At 40.8% G+C, this 20582-nt stretch overlaps 1 protein-coding gene across 7 annotated transcripts; it reads right to left on the bottom strand.

Moving 5' to 3' along the window:
• Positions 1-216: 216 nt before the first annotated feature.
• LOC135489840 (LIM domain-binding protein 2-like) lies at positions 217-20153 on the bottom strand. 7 transcript variants are annotated; one of them, XM_064775406.1, is made up of 11 exons: positions 20045-20153; positions 18429-18574; positions 12530-12605; positions 8316-8342; positions 8115-8217; positions 6995-7167; positions 6421-6543; positions 6010-6090; positions 5258-5414; positions 2117-2262; positions 217-1934 (listed from the first exon to the last, which is right to left on the bottom strand). In XM_064775406.1, the coding sequence occupies exons 2-11, from the start codon at positions 18479-18481 to the stop codon at positions 1716-1718; spliced, it is 1158 nt and encodes a 385-aa protein (XP_064631476.1). In that variant the 5' UTR covers positions 18482-18574; positions 20045-20153; the 3' UTR covers positions 217-1715. The 7 variants fall into 7 exon arrangements, with proteins under 7 accessions (XP_064631476.1, XP_064631477.1, XP_064631478.1 ...); XM_064775407.1 differs by lacking the exon at positions 8316-8342; XM_064775408.1 differs by lacking the exon at positions 8316-8342 and having other exon boundaries at positions 5291-5414.
• Between the last annotated feature and the right edge of the window lie 429 nt (positions 20154-20582).

Raw genomic sequence — 20582 nt, 5'->3', positions numbered from 1 at the left:
CCGTCTCTTATCGCTCTCACCATATTGGCAAGACGATGGACGAACTAGGCCTCTGCCTGATTTCGTCTAGCTGTCCATCTCTCTAAATATGAGACCTGCCATGAACGAATTGGCTAGTCACAGAAACATTGGATACATGGATAGTAAACTGCGACAGCCCACTGTGCTGTGGGTAACATCCAGACTGCAGGGAACGAAATGACGAGAAGGGCCGGATTACAATATTTAACCATTTATTAATATGTAGAAATGTCTGTCACAAAACTGCAAGTGTGACAACTACGACAAGCTCCTCAACAAAATATTACCTTAATACATCTGATTGACAAAAGCTAGGATTTATTCACCACACACCATATTGAAAATGGTACAGGAATATTAGAATGTAGCTTGGGTGGTTTAATTTCGATACCTCATTGCCTAAGTTCCCTTCCAAATTGTCTAGCTGACCAGGCAGAACATGTGGTGGTGTGTGATGAATGAAACCGAGACACAACTCTTCAAGAATCCTTTACATAATTACTAACATTCACAAAGAAACAAATAAAATTATATCATATTAAGCTGTAGAAACGTGTACAGGTATATTCAAACACTTTCATATAAAATTATGTTCATTTTTTTCTGGAAAAATGCAGTGAAATCTACATAGCACAAAATCTTAACTTACACAGTCTACAATACATTATTATGATAGTTATTTATAATATAGTTATATACATGCACAGAGTTCTTACTTTGACTTACCCTCTTCATTAGTTTTAAGGGACACTGTCCCAACAAGACAAACAAGAATTCAAGCATGGCTCATCCAAGTTTAAAATCTTGAAATTATTTGTCCCAATCTAAACTCGGATCCATCAACAGAAAATCTTAAATTTTCAGCTTCTCAACTGAGCATTGTACACAGACTGACCCCAAAATCAAATGAGACTCTATGACGCACTGCACATCTCTCCTCATTAACTGCATTCCTTATTGAACGATTTCTTATTCTGGCCAATGTCAGACAATTTAGACAGAAGATTATACATCTTCATAGAACTGATCATCAATGTCAAAAAGCTATTTGGCCAAATGGTGAGAACCCATAGGATGAACCCACCCCAGACAATAAGGGCGCCAATCGATATTAAAACAAAACATACAAAATCATTTACATGCACATGAATCAAGATATTTTTAGCTGTAAGTACTGGAAGGTTCACGATTGTTTTATTGTCCTCCTCATCCAGGCAAATATTGCTACAATAAAAATCTCTAATCTGCAGGGCACTTATATGATTAAATGATAAATTATCAACTCCAATTCATCCTCAAAACTCAATAAATAAAACAATACAAAGCAATAATTGTAGCTTGATTCAGCCTCGAACTCACCACACCTCTGTCAATCTATAACCCCACCCCCTCGAAGGCAATCATCTCTCAAGTGCCTTATTTCAAAATTGCAGGAATTTCACAAAATGGTACCAGAATTATTCAGTAAATCACCCCAATATTAGCCCACAAGTGGCGATTAACTAACACCACCATCAAAGACAGACACTGCGTTAATGTTCTGCCCTGATCACACTCAGAAGGTCCACAGCCCATAACCTTGGGAATCAATTTCAACCACCAACACATACATTCAAATGGTACACACTAAATGTCTTTTGGGCTCCCCCAATGATCTTTATCTACAACTGACTTGTTCCAAAGTTGGTATAGTTTTACTGTTCCGACTTCTCCTCTGCTTGGTTGTTGACCGGCGGTGGCTTTTTCTCCTGCCCCCAAGGACTGTTCTGCACGGCAGGTGAGTTAGTGTAATCCTGTCCTTCCTCAGCCCCGTTCGGCTCATACTGCGTGTTTTCCAGCCGTGTGATCAATCGCTCATCCTCATCCCCGAATTCACCTCCCATTAAAGTCGGCTCACCGACTACCATTACATCCTATAAAAACAATGTTACCAATTATCAATAATCACTCGTTGAGAAGTGTTCTGGCATTGAATACTTGAAGACAATTAAAATACAATTTGACACTTGGACTATCAAAGACAGTGAGCAGAATTCTAATACCCAGATGTACAGCAAGTTCATATAAATCATGAAATATAAAATATGAAGCCTACCCCCGGCACCGGGTTAAATGTGCCCGACTGTGGCCCTGGTGATCTCTTCTGTTTTCCCGTCCCTTCCCGCCCAATGCTGTTTGCTGATGCGTTTGTGCTCGCTGACGACTTCCGCTTTCGTCTTTTACTTGGCTGACGTTGACTCTCTGTAAAAGAAGAGACGGTCCAAATCAATGACAATTCATGAATGGTGCACAAAAGAAAGATATCACAAAGACTTTGGTTATGAGGTTAAGTGACAGAATCTAATTGAAGAGGAGCTCCAAACAGATAGAAAGCAGTTAAAAGAAAGGTTAGAGTGCACATGATAAAATGGTCAACTTGACTTTTCAAACTGATATTCTCAAGATATACATGATACTCTAGCTAATACAATTGTTGTTGTCAGAAATCCCATTTCAGATTTCACAGAAGGAGTGATGATATTAAAGTTCATTGCAATTTACTCTACAGATATAGATCTACCGGGTAAGTTCCATAGAAACATCAAAACAGAAGGACAACTATTTGATACTATGAATGTCTTTACAATTATGCAGCACAAAGCCTACGCCGAGGGTATTTTGTCTATATCAGATACATTATCAAAATCATGTGGCGAAGTGATCAAACTGTGTGAAGGTGGCAGCACTGAGCAAGACCTAGCACTGTCATGACTGTGCTCTTTAGATCAAGACGTGCGACGAAAAAAAGCAGGAAAGTCTTCACCCATTTGCTGTAAGTCTGGTGCCTGATATGAAGGACATGCAGCAATACGAAATGAACCAATTCACTCTTCCATTTAGTTTCAAACATTCTCCGAGGTTGAAAAAGCCAGACTTACAGCAAGAACATTCCTCTATAGAGTATAGAGCATTCTCTGTAGAGTATAGGACCCTCTATAGAGTAGAGCACTACAGAAAGCAAACTAACCCGTCATTGAATCAGGGGGGCAACTTTAAGAAGGGTAAACAACAAGCACTGTGAGGGAGGAAGGCGGGCCACGTTCAAGTCACAGTTTCACCTGGTTAAACCAGAGTCATCAGCAGAGGTGAAGGAGGATGATGCAATATCAGAACCAAACATTGCCAACTTGAGGCGACTGAACTGGTTTTTAATTAGCCATAGATGTTATCATACAGAGTTTGGCAAAAAGTGATGTTTGCAGATTCGTTCCACAGTACTTCTTCACTGAAGTCTCTCAGTCCTCCTACGGCACTGAGTTTTTCTGGAAGTTTCCAGATTGGAATAAATTCCAAGCCAATAGTATTCTGCAATTCACAACTTGGAAAGTTTCAAACGTGATAATCCTATAAGAGATTCCCTGAATATTGCAACACACTCTCAACACTCTGCAAGACTTCATCTGGAAATGAACAGGTACATACGATGCAGACAGGAAGATTTCAATGTTGGTGTAGTGTAGCGGATGGTTTTGATTTGTTGATTAAATTAACTAATTAATCAAAACAATTATTAAATTTATTTAGGCTTTGAATAATTGAAGGAGCTGATGATGATATTGAGTTGTTGACTAACAGAGAAGTAAGAATTGAAAACACAGGATCACTGAGAAGCTAAGGTGGCTTTTGAAGATTGAGATCAATGTTTTGTGAAGAAAAGATGCAAAGGAAGTTTCAGAGCTCAATTCCTTAAGCTAGATGAGTTTTTTGATGTACCCAGTATTACAATCTAGACATAACCACTGTGCAAATTAAAATTCACTTTAAAAGCAGTAAAAGCACTGGATGCTTTGTGCTCCAGTAGAAATTTTGATAGGGTTCGATCACGGCAGCCATGCCAAAAATCATGACTCATATCATGGATGTTACCCCTGTTGACAAATAAGGCTGGGTTGACATGGTGATACAAAGAGGATATAAGAGCGAAAAGGTATCCATTCAGAGACTGTATATAGGGTGGGAGGTTGGGGTAGATGAGGCATTTCCATCTAGTCGGTATAGTACTGTACAACATATTGACTGAGGTCAGATGGTCAGAGGAAGTTTGAGGGAAGAGTGTATTCGGACGACAGGACAGGGGAGGACTTCACCGTAGTGTCCCAACTCATCAATATCAAAGCTTTTGTTTTGGAAATAATAACGTACAATGATAACATTGGAAGTTATTCCATTTTGAAAGTTATTTCAAAAGACTTGACTCAGTATTTCAAAGAATTCACAGTATTGGAAAATAACTGATTATACAATTTCTTTTAGATAGTTGGTTAACAACTGCTGCCAAGTTTTTCATAAGAACATGACCAAAAGATGTCAATAGTACAACGAATCACCAGATGGCACAGCTGTACTTCAGGTGTAAAGAATTTGATGAGAGCACATTCGGTTACTGACAAAAGAATGACTTTATGTTGATGGTATCAGACAATTTGATTGGTTTTTATATGATTCGTGTTGATATTGTGATATTTTTAGTTTGCAAGGCATTACAGCTTCACACACAATGCTTCATAGACGTTAGACAACAAATTCAGCATCCTTCTCTCAAAATAAGGCTGCCAACAGAAACATAGGCAAGATTCAAAATGTTAATATGCAAGAAGAAAACTCGGGCATAGTCAGGGTTCCTGGCTTTGTGCACTAAGGCAGCTGTTCATGGTTCAGATGAGCCAAAGAAGCAGTTACATAGAGCCAGAATCCCTTCAACGATGACCCCTCGTCATGCCAAAAGTGAGTTTCAGCAAATCAGTGAATCGCTCCTGTATCATGTATTCTTATCAATTTTACACACCACACAGCGTAATTTGTGATGTGGCCGTCATAAAACTGATACAAATATGTCATACAGGCGCAGACTTTGCATCTGCCGAAGCTTGCCATTGACTGGCGCGTTTTCCTCAGGCACACAACTGAAAGTATATAATCAGTGTCTAAACAATCATCTTGGCTAAGTTAGTGTCCGGAGAAATAGACGACGGCAGAAATCAAAATGCACTACAAAATAATTTTGACTAAATGTTTCTATCCAGCAAACACACACCAACAAGAATTTGAACGGTACGAAAATCGAGTTCCAAGACTCGTGAACTTAAAAGGAGACGTTTCGGTGAAAGCTAGGTTTCCAATGCAGGGGGTGATGGGATACACTGCTGTAAAGTTGCCCACCTCATTACATGACTATATCTGATATATTGTAACAAACCTCGTAGCCGCACATTAGCCCGCTGACCGTTACCTGGTGGTGCAACCATACGTTGCCATTTCTGAAAGAGCGTTGTCTTGAGACAGTCGCGGGGGTTAAGGCCATAGGCTTTGTGACGAGACATTAATTCTTGCATTGGTTCAAGAATAACGCACAGCTGAAAGAGAGAGAGGGAAAATGGTTCAACTGAGTTGAGTTTTGTATATGCCTTGGGTAAGAATGTGGTGAACCTACCTTGTGTTGTCTTTAACTGATATTGGATTGAAAACTTCCTTGAACCTAGGGCCTCAATGCAGAGAGAAATTCTCACTCAATGTTTGTTTTTGAAGACAATCAAAATGGCCGAAATACTAAGATTTCAAACGGTTTTCAACGAAGACTGAGTGAACATAGAGCCTGGAAGGATATTATAACTCATTCAACCTTCCCCCACGAATCAAGTGCTTCTTGCAGTTTAACCTGAAAGGTAAAACAGTTTAGCCTCCCTGAAAAATAACCAACATTAATGATACTGCGAGATGGAAACTGACAAAATGCAAATAAATGATGCCAGTAATCAAACCTAAGAGACTAACAAACGCCAATTCTGTTGTGACACTGAGAACCTAGGTTTCATCTTTTTGTGGTATCGTAGTTATAAAGTAACAAAGGTTGTACCAAATAACTAGCTGGTGAGCCTTTTGGTTTCACACTGATGTATGGGCCATGCAATGTCTGCAAAAATACTTATTAATGCATTGCCTTTTACTTACTCTGAGGAAATTCAGCGTATAATTTGTGAGTCCCTGCCGTGTTATATTTTTTGATAATTGTTCCACCATCGCTGGATCCTGCTGAAAAGACAACGACAGAACTTGAGAAAACAGTTCTTTTGACATTCATGTGGACATATTGTGCGTCTTTTTACCTTGGCCTGACCTTGAGATCAAATAGGGCTGCCAGGTGGTGCTTCAGACAAGAACCATGTTCAAAATAAACCGGACCTAGACTGTGAAGAACATCTTCTAAGACCGGCATCCATCCAAAAAGGGACTGGTCCCAGCCAATGAAGGATGCCACACAACTACAAGAGCAAAACCCAAAATAGCCCTGTGTAATTGGGAGTGGGTTGAGTCTTTGCCAATCTCCCGAGGCAAAGCACGATGATTTCCACCCGTACTAACCTGCATTGCTATGACACTCCTAGGTATTAACTCTCGATGTTGCCGCGTGGCGAAATGCCAAGATCGTATTCTCATCAGATCATCAAATGTGAATTCTAATATTAATCTACCTTCTGTGACCACCTGAAAAAAACAACACAGACATTTACATTGTTTCGGGTGTCTGGACTATTATCATGAAGAGAGCGAACCAATCCGACTCAACTGATCGAAATTTCATGTGTCAGCAGTAGGCCTACATCATGAAGTGTACATAACTAGTTCCCAGAATATACTTCTATGCACCCGAGGACACAGACGTATCACTGTCACATTAGTAATGGCAGATGATTCTTAACCTTATTAGAGAGGGTATAGTCCTCAATAGAGAGGTGTCCGCTAAGGGAGGTTCCACTGTACAGTAGAACCTCTTCTAGCTCTATTAGGGACAACCTCTCTATTAAGGACACTAGTTTTGGTCCCAAATTGGTACTTTCCATTCAATTTGACCTCTCTAATCAGGACACCTCTCTATTAAGGACAGCATTTGTCAGTCCCGTGGGTGTCCTTAATAGAGAGGTTCTACTGTACTTACTTTTGTAAACATTGGTTTCCCGTGATGTGTAACCATCATGGCCTGGTCGCAGTCAAGCGTTATTGTGGTATTATGGAATGATTCTTTGGGATGTTTCAATATAAAATAGAGATCTGTTACACCCCCTTCAAATATACTCCTAAAGTACCGAGGTATTAACGTCCTGCCAATTGCTGAAATGAAACAAAAGAGGTACTTTAGAATGATATCTCTCAACCGAAACAGGGGGAAAGACTTGGATTGTGACACCTGTGAGTTTCATCACATTTTTCATCATTGTACAAAGCAATTAATGAGATAGTCTTTTCATTTTTATCTAGAATCTTCTGCCAATAAGTTGTATGTTTTTGTTTCTTCACAAATATTTCTCAGAATTGTTCCGAGGAATCAACGAAAACATCCAAAAATCCATTAGGCTCCTAGAAGAGGTGAAAGATTAAAAGCTTTTTCAGGCTCCGCAAGGTATCATTCCTGCAGAACACGGGTGACATTTCCATTATAACACACCCCACTTTCTGGAGAAAACAATAAGCACAGCATTCTGGTACTTATCGATTGTGAAAGTAGCGAGCCCAGTAATCTCAGAGGTTAAGTAAATTCTATGGAAGGATCTTCCTAAGATTTCACCGGCGCCTCGGGGAAAAGCACCTACGTTCGTCGCTAACATAATTTCGAGCGGTGGAACACTTTTAATTATACACTCGCGTCGCCGTGAAACATCGTGATCTGCGCTGTATCAGCAATTTGGATGGATGTGCATTAGACGCTGTTAGTAACCATGACAACGGCCCAGCCTTAAATGCCGTAGGGAATTCTTTTATTTTTTCACGGGGATGATCTGAAATCCTGAACGTCTTGGTATTCATTAGGAGGTCAAAACTGCACCACACTTACTAATGGATGACCAAAATCTGGCATGATACAGAATTTTTAACATGAACCTACCGAAAAAATGAGGCATATCTTTTAGAATGTGGTCCCAGCTACTGTAACCCTACACTACCACTAACCTTAACATTTTATACTGACACAGTACAAGCAGAACAACAACTCATCGTTTTCATGCTGAAACCTCATGTTACTTATGAACAGAACTGTAGACGTCGGAATTATCACTTACTGTATCGTTTTGGTCCATCTTCTAAACAAAATGATAACGTAAGCGCTGCGTCGTCTTCGAAAAATTCTGTGGCAAAGGCATCCCACCATAGGTTATCACTTTCCTGAAGAGAGAAACCACGAGACAAAAAAATTAAGTCTGGTCTTTGGAATGATTTGAAACGAGGCTATAATAGTGGTACCATAATGATTTCAAATTTACCTTATCTTCTGCTTGGCTGCTGAATGCCTGGCAATAAAAAGACAAAGTAAAGATTAATAGATATCAGTCATGATGGTGCTCTGTTGTTTCCCTTTTATTAAGGGTAAAGGACCTGATATATCAGCACCACCTTTGAAACTGCAAAGTAAAGAATATTTATTTTGTCATCAAAGGATAGTAGCAGCTTTTCTATGACCAGGATTTTTCTCCGAGGACAATCTCACACGCTGCAGACAGCAAACAAGTAGAGGCTCCAAGCAGTATATTCACCCTAGAGAAAGAGTTGTTTTACAGCTTCAGTTGGAATAAAACATATTTCATATGGTGGACACATTCATTCTGTACCTATTCAGTGATATTCTGAAGTGAAACATCTCATTATCTGAAGCATACCATGTAACAGGAGGTGCACCTAAAGTACGAGAATCCAAGAACAGTGGCAGAGTAAGGACTTCAAGAGAAATACCTGCACTACATCTGGGGAACCTGTGATTTATTCATAGAAGACCTTGACATCCACAGAATAACCTTTTCAAGTTGAGGAAGATAATCGCTGAAGGGGTTTCAAGGGATGAAATCATCTTGTGATTATTGGTGTTGAACTCATGTTACCTACGTCGTGACTTCCATACTCCACTCTTATACGACTTCAACTTTGGTACCTGACACACATTATTACATTCCTTGTGCCCTTGGGCAAGTTTTTAGGTCAGGTACAGTGAAGTGTACAAGGGCAGGATAAGATGGTTGTACAGTTGTAAACAACCTGATCTGGACTAAAAACTTCTACCAAGGCAGGTTGCCCAAGGGTCTCTCTCCCTAAGTCAGTACAGTCTATCTCTGCATTGAAAATGAAGTTTCAATGTCACCCAGAAAACTTTTATCATCTGCTTTTTGACTTTTCTTTGGAAGTGTGATTTGCCATGACATGGACATATCACATCTTAGTTTCAAGTTCACTTTTTGTCATCATACTGCCTCACCACTTCGAGGAGACAAAAGACTGTCGTGCCGCCATCTCCCCAATGTGCCAAATGTCACCACGCCAAATGTCAACCGCCAAGGAAGTTTATTACATTAGGATGCCAGCGCAGAACACGGCAGCCTACCCGCTAAATTCTTGATTCTTTTTCATCCTACATTGAGTAGAATTTCTCATACATTTCATATCAATCTCGTGCATTGGTCTACAGCGTTTTAAGTCAAGTTAAGGTGAATCTTGTTGGAGTTGTGCTTGCCGCCAGATCAATAACGAATCTATACACAATAGATTCACCGATGCCACAGTTCAGGAACATGTGCTGACCCAGCGCCGTACTGTCAGCTCCCAGTTCCCATTCGCTCCTCACACATCGGAGAAAATCAATATCTGAGACTGAGGCACCTGATGGGCTGAGCGGCACGTTTTGAGGCAAGTAGTGCACCTCTTAAAGGGGCTTTATAAAAGTAATGTGAGCTGGGTATTTTTGATGGCCGAGACACTCAATCTCATCAGCCAAGTGCATTAGAACTTTCTTGTCGGACAACGATCATTGACCAATAATTTGGTGCCTTGTAATGACCCCACCGCAGTCAAATTTCTTTTAAAGACTACCAATGGGTTAAACAGACCTTGTACTTGGGAAATTATGTCAAACATGGGGAGGGGGTCAAGAATGCAGCAATTCTCTCCACAGCATGGCACAACCTGTTAGAGTGGGTTTGTAGAGAACACTCACTTCGCTTGGTTTATGTGGACAGCCAAAAGTAAACTCCACACTAGTAAAACTGTTCAGCCAAAACGATGAAAATGCAGAATTTCGCTCCAACCTCATAGTGAGTAATTTCTATGCAAAATAATTCCAACATAGCCTGGCAAACCTATGCCACCAGAACTATCTTCACAACATAACTCAATTCTGCATATTCAGCGCCAACGCACCAAACAGGAGCTGCTGGCCCTAACAGAACGTGAAGTGCATAATTGAATCATGACAACGGATGATCTCCCTTGTGGAGCCTCGTCGATCTATCCCTGTGTTTCCCGCGGAGGACTCCGATCAATACTGCGTCGGATAGCGCACGGGAAATCCACGGCTTCATCGCCAACTGATTATACGCGGCTAAGACCAGTTGACAATCTTTTTTTCCTTCAACTTTGCCATTTTGGTCTCCAAGGAAACAATATTAACCATTTCTCAGTATGACGTAGATGCAGTGCGATGAAGTCAGATTTTAAAGAAAATTTATAGATTTCTATAAAAATTTCTTGTTTACATCACTCAGTGAGTGATCAACAAAACTCCAAGGAACCTATCCTTGTTCTGATGTAGATGGATGCACTGAACAAATCCTTCTAACAACTTGTCCAGAACTGATTTTTGAGTGCAAATACAAAAGAGAGGCCCAAATTCCTTGATTAGAATCATTCTCAGAATACAGGCTTACTCATGTACTGGACGATAGTCTCTCTTTCCAACTCCAACGTCCATTCCACCAGTACAGTCCATATGTACACTCTGACATATTGATTTTTGATTGGGATGTTGGCGATAGGGTACGGGTATTGTTCCCCGACATATGCTGTGTGGAAGTCCCACGGCCATCAAGACATCTACAGGTCTCAGCGTGGAGAACATAAGGTTGCCAACAGAGAAACCAAGGAAAAATCAATGATACTGAAAGTCTTGTGAAAATGTCATGGTTTCAGTGTGACATGTCACATTTCTTGGTTTCATTCCCAACTAGCCTCTTTCACCAACTAAACCTTTTCCCAGAGAGTGCGGACTTGGTGGTGAGATGTCCCTTAATGGCTCTTGATATTGAAAAGGCTGGAGAATAATGTGGCCCATCAAAGTTTAGATTCGGAGAGCAAGTTGACACACTTTCCCACAAGGTATATATGACCTAGGGCCGAGACCAATTCAAATAATGGGGCTATTCCAATTATTATTTGTCCCATATAGTTATTACAGAAGATGTTGGGATAGTGAATTCAGTTTTGACCATATCGGACACATGCCAAGGTTTTTACTCAGTTTTGAAAATGCCTATGAACTGATTTTTCTTGTGACCATACTTCACCAGCACACCCAGAACTGGATTTTTTCAATACAGTTTAAGTTCAAATAAGATTTGTCTTGTCCCAAAGGTGACAAAGTGAGAGATCAAATGTCAGCAAATTTCTCACTTTTTTTTACTATTATGACATTATCTTTTCGTTCATTTGGAACTTTTCCAGATAACAGAGTCTTTCAACATGTTCAAGGGTTAGAAATCACAAGAAAATGAATACTACCAATTATTTGGACGGGCACTCTTAAACATACCAGGTTGGTATGGCAACTAAGTTGACGATAACAAAAAGTCGATGATTGACAGATAGGGGAGGGCAAGGGTCTCCTGGTCAATGAACCACAACGGAGACACGGAACATTGTGGATGAGCCAAGGTTTTGGATAATGGAGAAATGTGGATGGCTTAATTTGGGGATCAGGCACGACACTGCACTTTACTACAGCCGACAATGTCACATTAATGGAACACTTTGTTATAACTTAGTTGACTTGTACTTGTGATATTGCATAAAATCTATGCGATGTAAAGACTAGTGCACTGTGGGCATTCCAGAGTTGGGGTACCCCCTGTAGAACGGCACGTGACTACTATTTATAGAATTCCACCTGACCATTGTGTGGGCTTAACATAGTCTGAGCACATGTGTTAGGACTGTACACTGAACATACAGACTTCAGCTGTGTGTAAAGGCAACCAGCTGGCACCAGATCTGTAGGCTATGCATATACAGGTATGCAAAATGCATGAGATTGGTATAAGAATTGGAATATTGCCAATGGTTGTGTTTTGCCTTGTCTACCACCTACAAGTCATCCACAGGACAAACGATGCAGTCCATATAATGTTTATACTAATGTCATTTATTACCAGTAACCCACCACAATTAGTATCTCGTGCAATTTACAAATGCATTGTAAAAGAACTTCAAGGTATGGATATAACATGTTCAAAACTCCTGAATATAAAAGCAATTATACAACAATACAATATTTACACCTGAACTGAGAACTACAAAGCATTAAGACGATAACTGTTTGAATCAAATCTCTTCTTAATCATATCAGTTCTGTTAATTGATCTAATAATTTGAATTTAAGAGGCAATTATACTTGTAACTTAAGATGAAATGTACTTTATGATAATGAAATCGGTCTTACCTCTGTTCTCTGTTGTAATCGTTTGTTGAGTTCGTACATTCGGTAATCCGGCTGACCCATGTATGGAGTGTGTCGTCTGTAAAACGGAGGGAATTGGGGTGAATAATATGGGTCAACGCCGGGGCCAGGACCAACGTTCATTTTGTTCATCATAGGTGGTCCTGGAGGTGGTGGACCGGGCTGTCCATCCATCATGACGTTATTCACCTCCCTGACCCCCATTTCGCCGGGTATGGGGCCACCGGGTATGGGGCCGCCGGGGTAGAGGTCTACCCTACCAGGGTGGTGATAGAGATCGGGTGAGAACCCTTGCCTTGGGTCGAGTGGCATAGACACCAGCTCCGGGCGAAGTGAGTTGAGAATCCTGAATTTTTATGAGATATCCGCAAAGATAGAAAAGACAGCCAATAGAATGGCGGTGGAGTATCAAGCCCCCGGTGTTCTGTAGTGTATCAACAGTTTCAGTTCCTTATCTACTTATAACTTAGAATCCTAAAATATTATAAATATGCACAGAATTGCAATGTTCACAATTCACGGTTTATAGCCTGAAGTTTGGCAAAAATGCAACACGCCAAACAACGGGAACAGAATATCAGTTAATATCTCAGTTCCAATATTTCTATGAACAAAAGTTTCAAGCCAAAACGTGTTATCGTTCCGCAGTGTTTATAATGCACGAATATTCAATAACTGAGGGATTCCCTCTCCTCTCCTACACATCATGCTTGAACAGTCAGCTTGAATAGACTGATCCAGCCGATCACAAGGCTGGTGAAGTCACCGCACAGCCTCCCCCTGCCTGGCCCATTAAAAATAATATAAGCATCGACACACATAGACAGAGGATTTGATTGGCTGGCCTGCACATGTCTTGAATCATACACATAGGACTCTTGTCACACAATGGGTGATTTGCATGTAAATATTCATGTGTTCTAGTTCATTCATTCCATATTGCAATACTAATATGTATATTAAATAGCACAGGTCTGAATAATACGTGGGTTACCATTATGTGCATAAGGCTTGGGCCTTGGGGCATAGTTTTTAAGGTAAAGGACGAACAGATTTATAAAGGGTACTATTATACCATGCTTTTGGCTGCCCAGTCACCTTTCAATCAACATTGTCAATTCCATCATTAATTTGGACATAAAATGGGAAAAAAAATAATGACAGAAAAAAACAACCATGCCATCATTAAGTATTTCGTGTCAGATTCACGTCAGTCATCAAAATTACTGCATGTTAGTCCGGTTTAGGTTGGTACTGCCGAGAAATGGTAAAAGACCACCAACCCACAAGTAAATTGGACTAACGTGATTTAGCTGTGGATGGTTTGCATAATCAAAAGCCCATCTATCTTGTCATCTAGTTTATCAAGTTGGTGAATCTTCCCGGGTTTCTGCATCTCTGCGCTGAAACAATACGCAGACATTACTTCTGCCTCTTAACCCCCTTTGTTCAACCACTGCAGCATTATCATTGATTGGAATGGTTGTCATAGAAACGATAGATGTAACTGTATAAAACATGCATGGACAAGACCAACTCTGGAATGTCCCATTCTCGGGGATAGGGGGTGGAACACAGCCCAGTATGGTGATTATGTCAGAATCCTATTGCTTCTCATCAATTTCGGTCAATTTTAGTACAAAATAGACTTGCAGTTTAATGTTGAAGGAGAAAACACAGACCTGACAGAAGGGCACCAAAGGGGTTGACAAGTAAATGTGTCTCTTTACACTGAAAACTGCAACAGGCTTTCAGGCCTAGACTCCCTGCAGAGAAATACTGATCCAATTGACCCCAACAGGATTCAGCCCAAAATGAACTAAATATCCCCTCCCCCAGTGAATACCTCACAGGTTCATTGGTCTCATGAAGTTAAACCCAATGAAAGAAAACATAACTCAGAACAGAAAATAGTTAGAATCGTAGGACAGGACCTCCCCATAAGGCTCCTCAAGCATTGCTGGCAAAAGTACCTTCCCAAGGTTCAACCACCTGATATGTATAATGGAAAAAAACATACCATTGAGCATTTCAGGACAAATTCAGCTAGACCAATCAACCATTTGATAGGCCTTTCTCATTGTTTGGATAATTGAAATATCAGATAACGGTGTGGAGTTCCCCCCCCACCCCTCAAGTTACTCCCTAACAAAACCATGTTCCCCTACAAACATGGCAAAGAGTCAATAGTTGAGCTGCACACGATGAATCCAGATTGTGAGAGAAGCTCTCACCAACTCTCCAACACTCGAACTCAAAACAATAGAGAATGCGATCACGGCAGAGCGAGGCCACCCATCAGAGCCCTCCTAATATGATCAATATCTGAGTTAACCCTTGCCGCCCCAGTCTTGATAGTGACGCATGCATTGGTATAGCGGGGCATATGAACCAAGGTTGGAAGGTAGAATGAGGTGCCAATCATGAGTGGGAGCTGGCTTGCTGGCTGGAGAGAAATGGAAGACCGTATGAATGGAGGTTTGGACAGAAAGTATGTTAAACCACATCACATCAAACATTATGCGTCGTTATGAAAACTTGCTGTCAACATTACTGGACTAAAGGGGGACTTTAGGCAAGAGTTAAATTGGTCATCTTCAGGGGACTTATATACACATTTTGGGAACTGAGTTTTGATTGGAGCAAAATATACTTCTCGTACAAGTGCGTGAATAGTTTTCACTGTAAGACCCCTACTCGTAACATCATGTACAACTTTACTGTAAATTGACCTAAATGCATGGAGACCCTCTGAGGGGATCGTTTAACAAGGCTGACACAGGGTTACAGTCATATTCTACTTTATGCCATTTAATAAAGTTCCATAGACTGGTACAGTTCAGATCTGTAGAGGGCAATCACCTGTGTCTCTGAGGGCCCCGATGGGAGTGAAACTGGAGAAACAGCCAGTGATCGGTGAAAAATTTGATAGCAAATGAACAGCAACAACAAGAATTCATGCAAATTCGCCTCAAAAACTTCAAAGGGTGCCATAAAAAAATAACCAGGACACAGTCAAACAGTCAAAGGTATAGAACATGACATATGAAACCTACAATGTAAACCCAAAGCTCAGAATTCAAATTGCGCTGCAAAACACTCATCAATAAGCAGACAATGATGGATACTTGATCACCATACTTAACAGAAAAAACCTAATACCTGAAAACTGAGCTCAATTCAGATTTCAAGGCACTTTTTTCGCATCATGCAATGCATAAGCAAAATAACAGATTTTTTTTATGTTTCTGTCTGTGTGTGAAAACTTTAATATTCAAAAAGACTAGTAATTCATATTTTGTTCACTTTTATTCTAAGCTACAGGTGACACAGCAACCTGACACACAAAAACAGATGCCAGAGACATCTTGCAACCACAAACAGAAGTTGTGGAAAGAGTCCAATAACATCAACCAAACAAAAGACGGAGCAAAGACTGCTAGAGCCATCTATACTGGTTGTATGAAACCAAGAAGAAATTGATAACGACATTGATCCCTCCCCTCCCTCTTCCTCAGACTATACAGTCCCCTTGTATGGGATCTTTGGCTTTCCCGCCACAGAATATTGAGGAACCTCAAGTTTTTAGTTCATATCTCATGAGAACTAGGAGACAATCAAACTGAAGTGACATGCCAAAGGACATTAGGGAGACGGCTGTGACAAGTGTCCAACCATGATGCTTAGATAATGACCATGACCATGACACCGACTGACTAACACCACGCCTGACTTTAACCATCACTTTTTTCTGAATCATAGGTTACCAAGCAACCTCGTAAATCAACTGTTACAACCAATGTAAACAAAACTAACCACCAACGATTTGTGATTTGTGGTGTGGCGGTATCCAGCATACTGATAGGGTATCAAAGAAGATGGTATATTACAGCTATGGAGAGGTCTGTCAATACCATAAATGGAAACGCTCAACAGAAACTCTCTTTCATCTTTTGGATTAATGGATAGCAACGCAAGGTATACACTGGATCATGTAGCGATATCCAGGGGTTGAAATTCGATTACCAGAGATTACAACTGAATAGCAAGCTTGGATTCACCTTTTTTCAGCCAACTGTAGAAAACTAGAACACAAGAACAATCCTATAGCAGCGCTATTTGCACCAAGGCTGATCTTCACCAACAAATGCTGTTTATCTTTTGGTTGACAGCAATGTAATGTATAGCTTGACCATGAGGCTTGGAATCAGATTACTACATTACATGTAAAGTTTTTACAGAACAAAAAGTCAGGGCTCCCTATTTTTAGAGATAGAGCCAAAAAGTAGAACACTTCATCTCCAAGACCAACATGCAGTGATGACGAATGGCTACAAGTGAACTGTAACAGACGAAAAGGTCTACTTCCAATAAGATAAGGCAACCCTAAACCTATTCTAACCCTCCGTAGATACCCTCGTATCAAGTATAAAGCAACTCTCTGAGCGTTTAGATAAAAATAGTATGGGTACACAGAATGATAAAGTTTACTTACAAATGAAGTAACAGTATTCTCTTATGACGATCTTGGTTCGAAGGTATCCTAAGAATGTCCTTAAAATGAGATCTGAGATAGGCGCAATAGTGGTCTGAAATCGGATATTACAAGTTCCCACTCCTGCTCACCGATGACATGTAACGAAATGATACGTCCCACACCAACTTCTCGCTCTATCCAGTCGGCATATTTGAATTTCATCGAAATCACTTCAAAAATCGCATTACCGGACTGTGTCTAAACATGCAGGACACTCAACTTTGTTCAGTTACCATGGTAACCTCAAGAGCTTGATGGTAACCAAGGATACTGAGATAAGCCAGATAAGGTTGCTGGTTTTGTCAACAGTTTGGACGATTGTGGTGATGTCCCAGGTGATGATTTTTTTAAGGCAAGAAAGGGACAACACATGATTGCCTTTGATGTTGAGGTTGTCCAAGTGTTGGACTCATAACATCATGAACTGACAGAAAGGCATTGCTTGTGGCCTCAAGCAAGTGTTACACTTAGCTTTAATTGGGATGGCCTTTGATCCAACTTAGAAACAAAACTGTCCAGCGATATTCATTTCAATTGTTAAAACTGGGCGATCTATCCTCTGACCTCAGAAGGAAGACCCTGTTGCTAGTTCAGCAGTGTATAACCGATCATACACTGCTGCTTGATGCTTAGCCACCAAAATGTAACCAGCTGACTATTCAAGACACCACCTCTAAGAAATCAAAAACACATCAAGGAAATTATCGATTACTTTCAAAAGCTCTTTTTACAAAGTGAAGCAGCCATAGATAAGAGCCAACAAAAACTATGAGACAGTTGGTCTTTATATACCGGTAATAAGCTAAATCATCCAGGAGCAAATGACTCCAAGATCTGCACAATTTCGAAAAAAATCATTTCTCACAGCTCATAACCATGGTAACCGTTTCTGACAAGTTTTGATGAGAATTGAAAGGCAGTAAGCTGCCAAAGGCACGTTTTTGTTTTGATTCTCAGCGACAACAATTGCGCTGAACGAGTGAAGTGCACTGGGAACGATTTGTCTCCCTTGTGGTGGGCGGGTCCTTTGTCTTGGCTCACAATACAGTATAGCGTGGAGTGAACAGGGCTCGTGGCCTTCTGGCCATTAGTATGCTGAACATTTCTACATAGACAGTTAGCAGTTATCAGGAGACTGTATGGTGAATGAAGAGAGGGTATATAAATAATATTTCGTAGTGCGTCTTGATGACAGGATAGTACAGAAAACACTGCAATACTGTATCTTCTCTTTGATATGACATAAAGCTTGATATGATGTGCCAAGGAGTAGACAAGCGGGACTGAGAGAAAAAACCGCATAGTTTGACTTTCTGAAGAAAATGGAAAAAGCAGAAGACTTACGGTATCCCTGGATCCCTGTTGAGGGGGCTTGGCATCCTGGGGGCCGGCATCATATAGGGTGGCCAAGGACCGGGACCAGGAGAAGGGCCAGGGGTACCTCCTCTGTGGGCCAGTATGATGATCTAGGAGACGACTACCAAAATGACCTGCAAATAGAAAGAATGGGGGAAATATATAGTGTCACTATCTAGACTCGATAAAGCGATGATCATACATTGAAATACTATATCATACGACCAAATGAATAAAACAAGCAGTCGGCACAAACTTGACATGACATTAGTATTGATCCTGAAGCAGGCTCATTCGTAAAATGACACCACTATCATAACTAGTGCTACATGTACAAAACGTTTTTAGATAAATGTCATGCATTTGGCTCTTAATGAGCCAAATCGTCACAAGTGTGTGATACTCCACTCAATCAAAAATAGAACCGTGACAAGTGCTCAACATCGGAGATATTTTTATCATCCCTCCTACTGTAAGCCGACACCAATTTTTTTTCAAAATCATCCACATTCTTACTTCCTGAATCGACCGTGGGCTTGAATTTTGTCACTCTTAACACGGCAATAGTACAGGACTGAATCGGCATTGCATTATAACCCAAGTGTTTTTTACATTTTGCGCAAGTACCTTACGGACTACATGACGATGTAAACAGCCTACACGAAGATGGGTGAGACTGAGGACATGACAATCAAATGTATCAACTTGTTTTCAATAAGTTCACAAAGGAAAAATATGCATTACAATTACAGTAGAAACATGCCATTAAGGACATCCCCTTGGACTGACAAATGCTGTCCTTTAAAGAGAGATGACAAAATCAGGCTTTCCACCAGAAAAAATATTTTGGGAACAGATTAAAAGTGACCGGTGAAGTCTCTGACTTGATGCCAGAGAGGTGTTTGTGACTGGGTTTGAGTTGAGTATTTGATATCTGGATGGCTTCATGTGACTCGCTGACTTGACTCCTCAATAGGAAGAGCAACAACCTCTATCAAATCAATCATAAGCCTATTATTATTAGTATTTCAAGAACTCTTATGAGTAACTTCAGACTGATTTAGCTCCGACAGACCTGTTCACCAGTGGAAGCATCTCTGTGCCTATGTGTCGACTGGTGACCAGGCTGTGTCCGAGCAATTCAGTCTTCATCAAACTTGTCTATGAAGTCAGTCCAGAGGGGATGCTATTGTCTCTTGATAATGCTGTACAGTTAGATACGCGCTTCGAGGCCTGGGCTGTGGCAGCCTCAACCCAAGACGATGGCAGCGCAACAGGCTTGGCTGGTCCTCATCCCGTGATGATGAACTAAAATATAGGCAAACTGTTGTATACACAACTAGCCGGCTAACTTACTCCCAACTAACTAGCTGGGTAGGATATGACCAAGCACAGCAAGTAGGTTTTACACATGCACTGCAAGTGCAAGCTAGTGCTGAAGTGCAACAATGTATACCGCTATACTATAGCATGCACACACACAATGCACTTCTTGGTTTTATGTCACTTTATGTTTTTACGATTATGTACAACGTAGACACCGGCTAACCGCTTCAGTGGTGTTATGACAGACAGGAATACCTAGTCACACATATGCAACCTACCAATCTGCCGTTCCTTACTCCCCAAGCCGCCAAATCGAAAGTAAAACGTCCGAAATCCGCGCTACTCAAATCGATTTATCGCGATTTAACGTGAATGGGTAGTTTAGCCTCCACGCAGTAATGGAACCAGTACAAAGTCCCGTACAGACTTTCAGCGAGGTGGTATGATCTGCTCGGAGACTGAACGCACTTTGCATGCTGGGATACACTTCGTTCGTTGACCTAATTTTTCAATCAGTCGCTTGGGCAAGACACTTTACTAAGCATTTAAAGCTGATATTAGAATGTTGACACAATACCAGACCGGACAGACTATTGGGTTTAGATGATCATTGGGCACGTGCACCAGACAGCGGAATGAATTGGACAACACACTCTTCAGTCATAAGAATATCCTTGGGCAAGACACTTCACCTTTCACCACCAGGCTTAGGAACGACTCTTTTAAAACCCAATCATGACAAGGCTTGGCCTGGGAACATCATTGGGCAATACACTTTGACATTCATCAAGCTAACGTCATTGGACAAGACACCTT

The sequence above is a fragment of the Lineus longissimus genome, chromosome 6 (genome assembly GCF_910592395.1).
Source record: "Lineus longissimus chromosome 6, tnLinLong1.2, whole genome shotgun sequence".
In the NCBI taxonomy this organism is placed as follows: Eukaryota; Metazoa; Nemertea; class Pilidiophora; order Heteronemertea; family Lineidae; genus Lineus; species Lineus longissimus.
This window is presented reverse-complemented; position numbering and strand designations above follow the sequence as displayed.

Excerpts from the sequence above, each read along its gene's own strand:
- LOC135489840 (XM_064775401.1), bottom strand. The coding sequence starts at position 12,859 with ATGCCACTCGACCCAAGGCAAGGGTTCTCACCCGATCTCTATCACCAC. Across the intron at positions 5,415-6,009 it reads ATACGCTGAATTTCCTCAGA|CTGTGCGTTATTCTTGAACC; the intron begins GTAAGTAAAAGG and ends TCTCTCTTTCAG. Across the intron at positions 2,263-5,257 it reads GGCTAATGTGCGGCTACGAG|AGAGTCAACGTCAGCCAAGT; the intron begins GTTTGTTACAAT and ends CTTCTTTTACAG.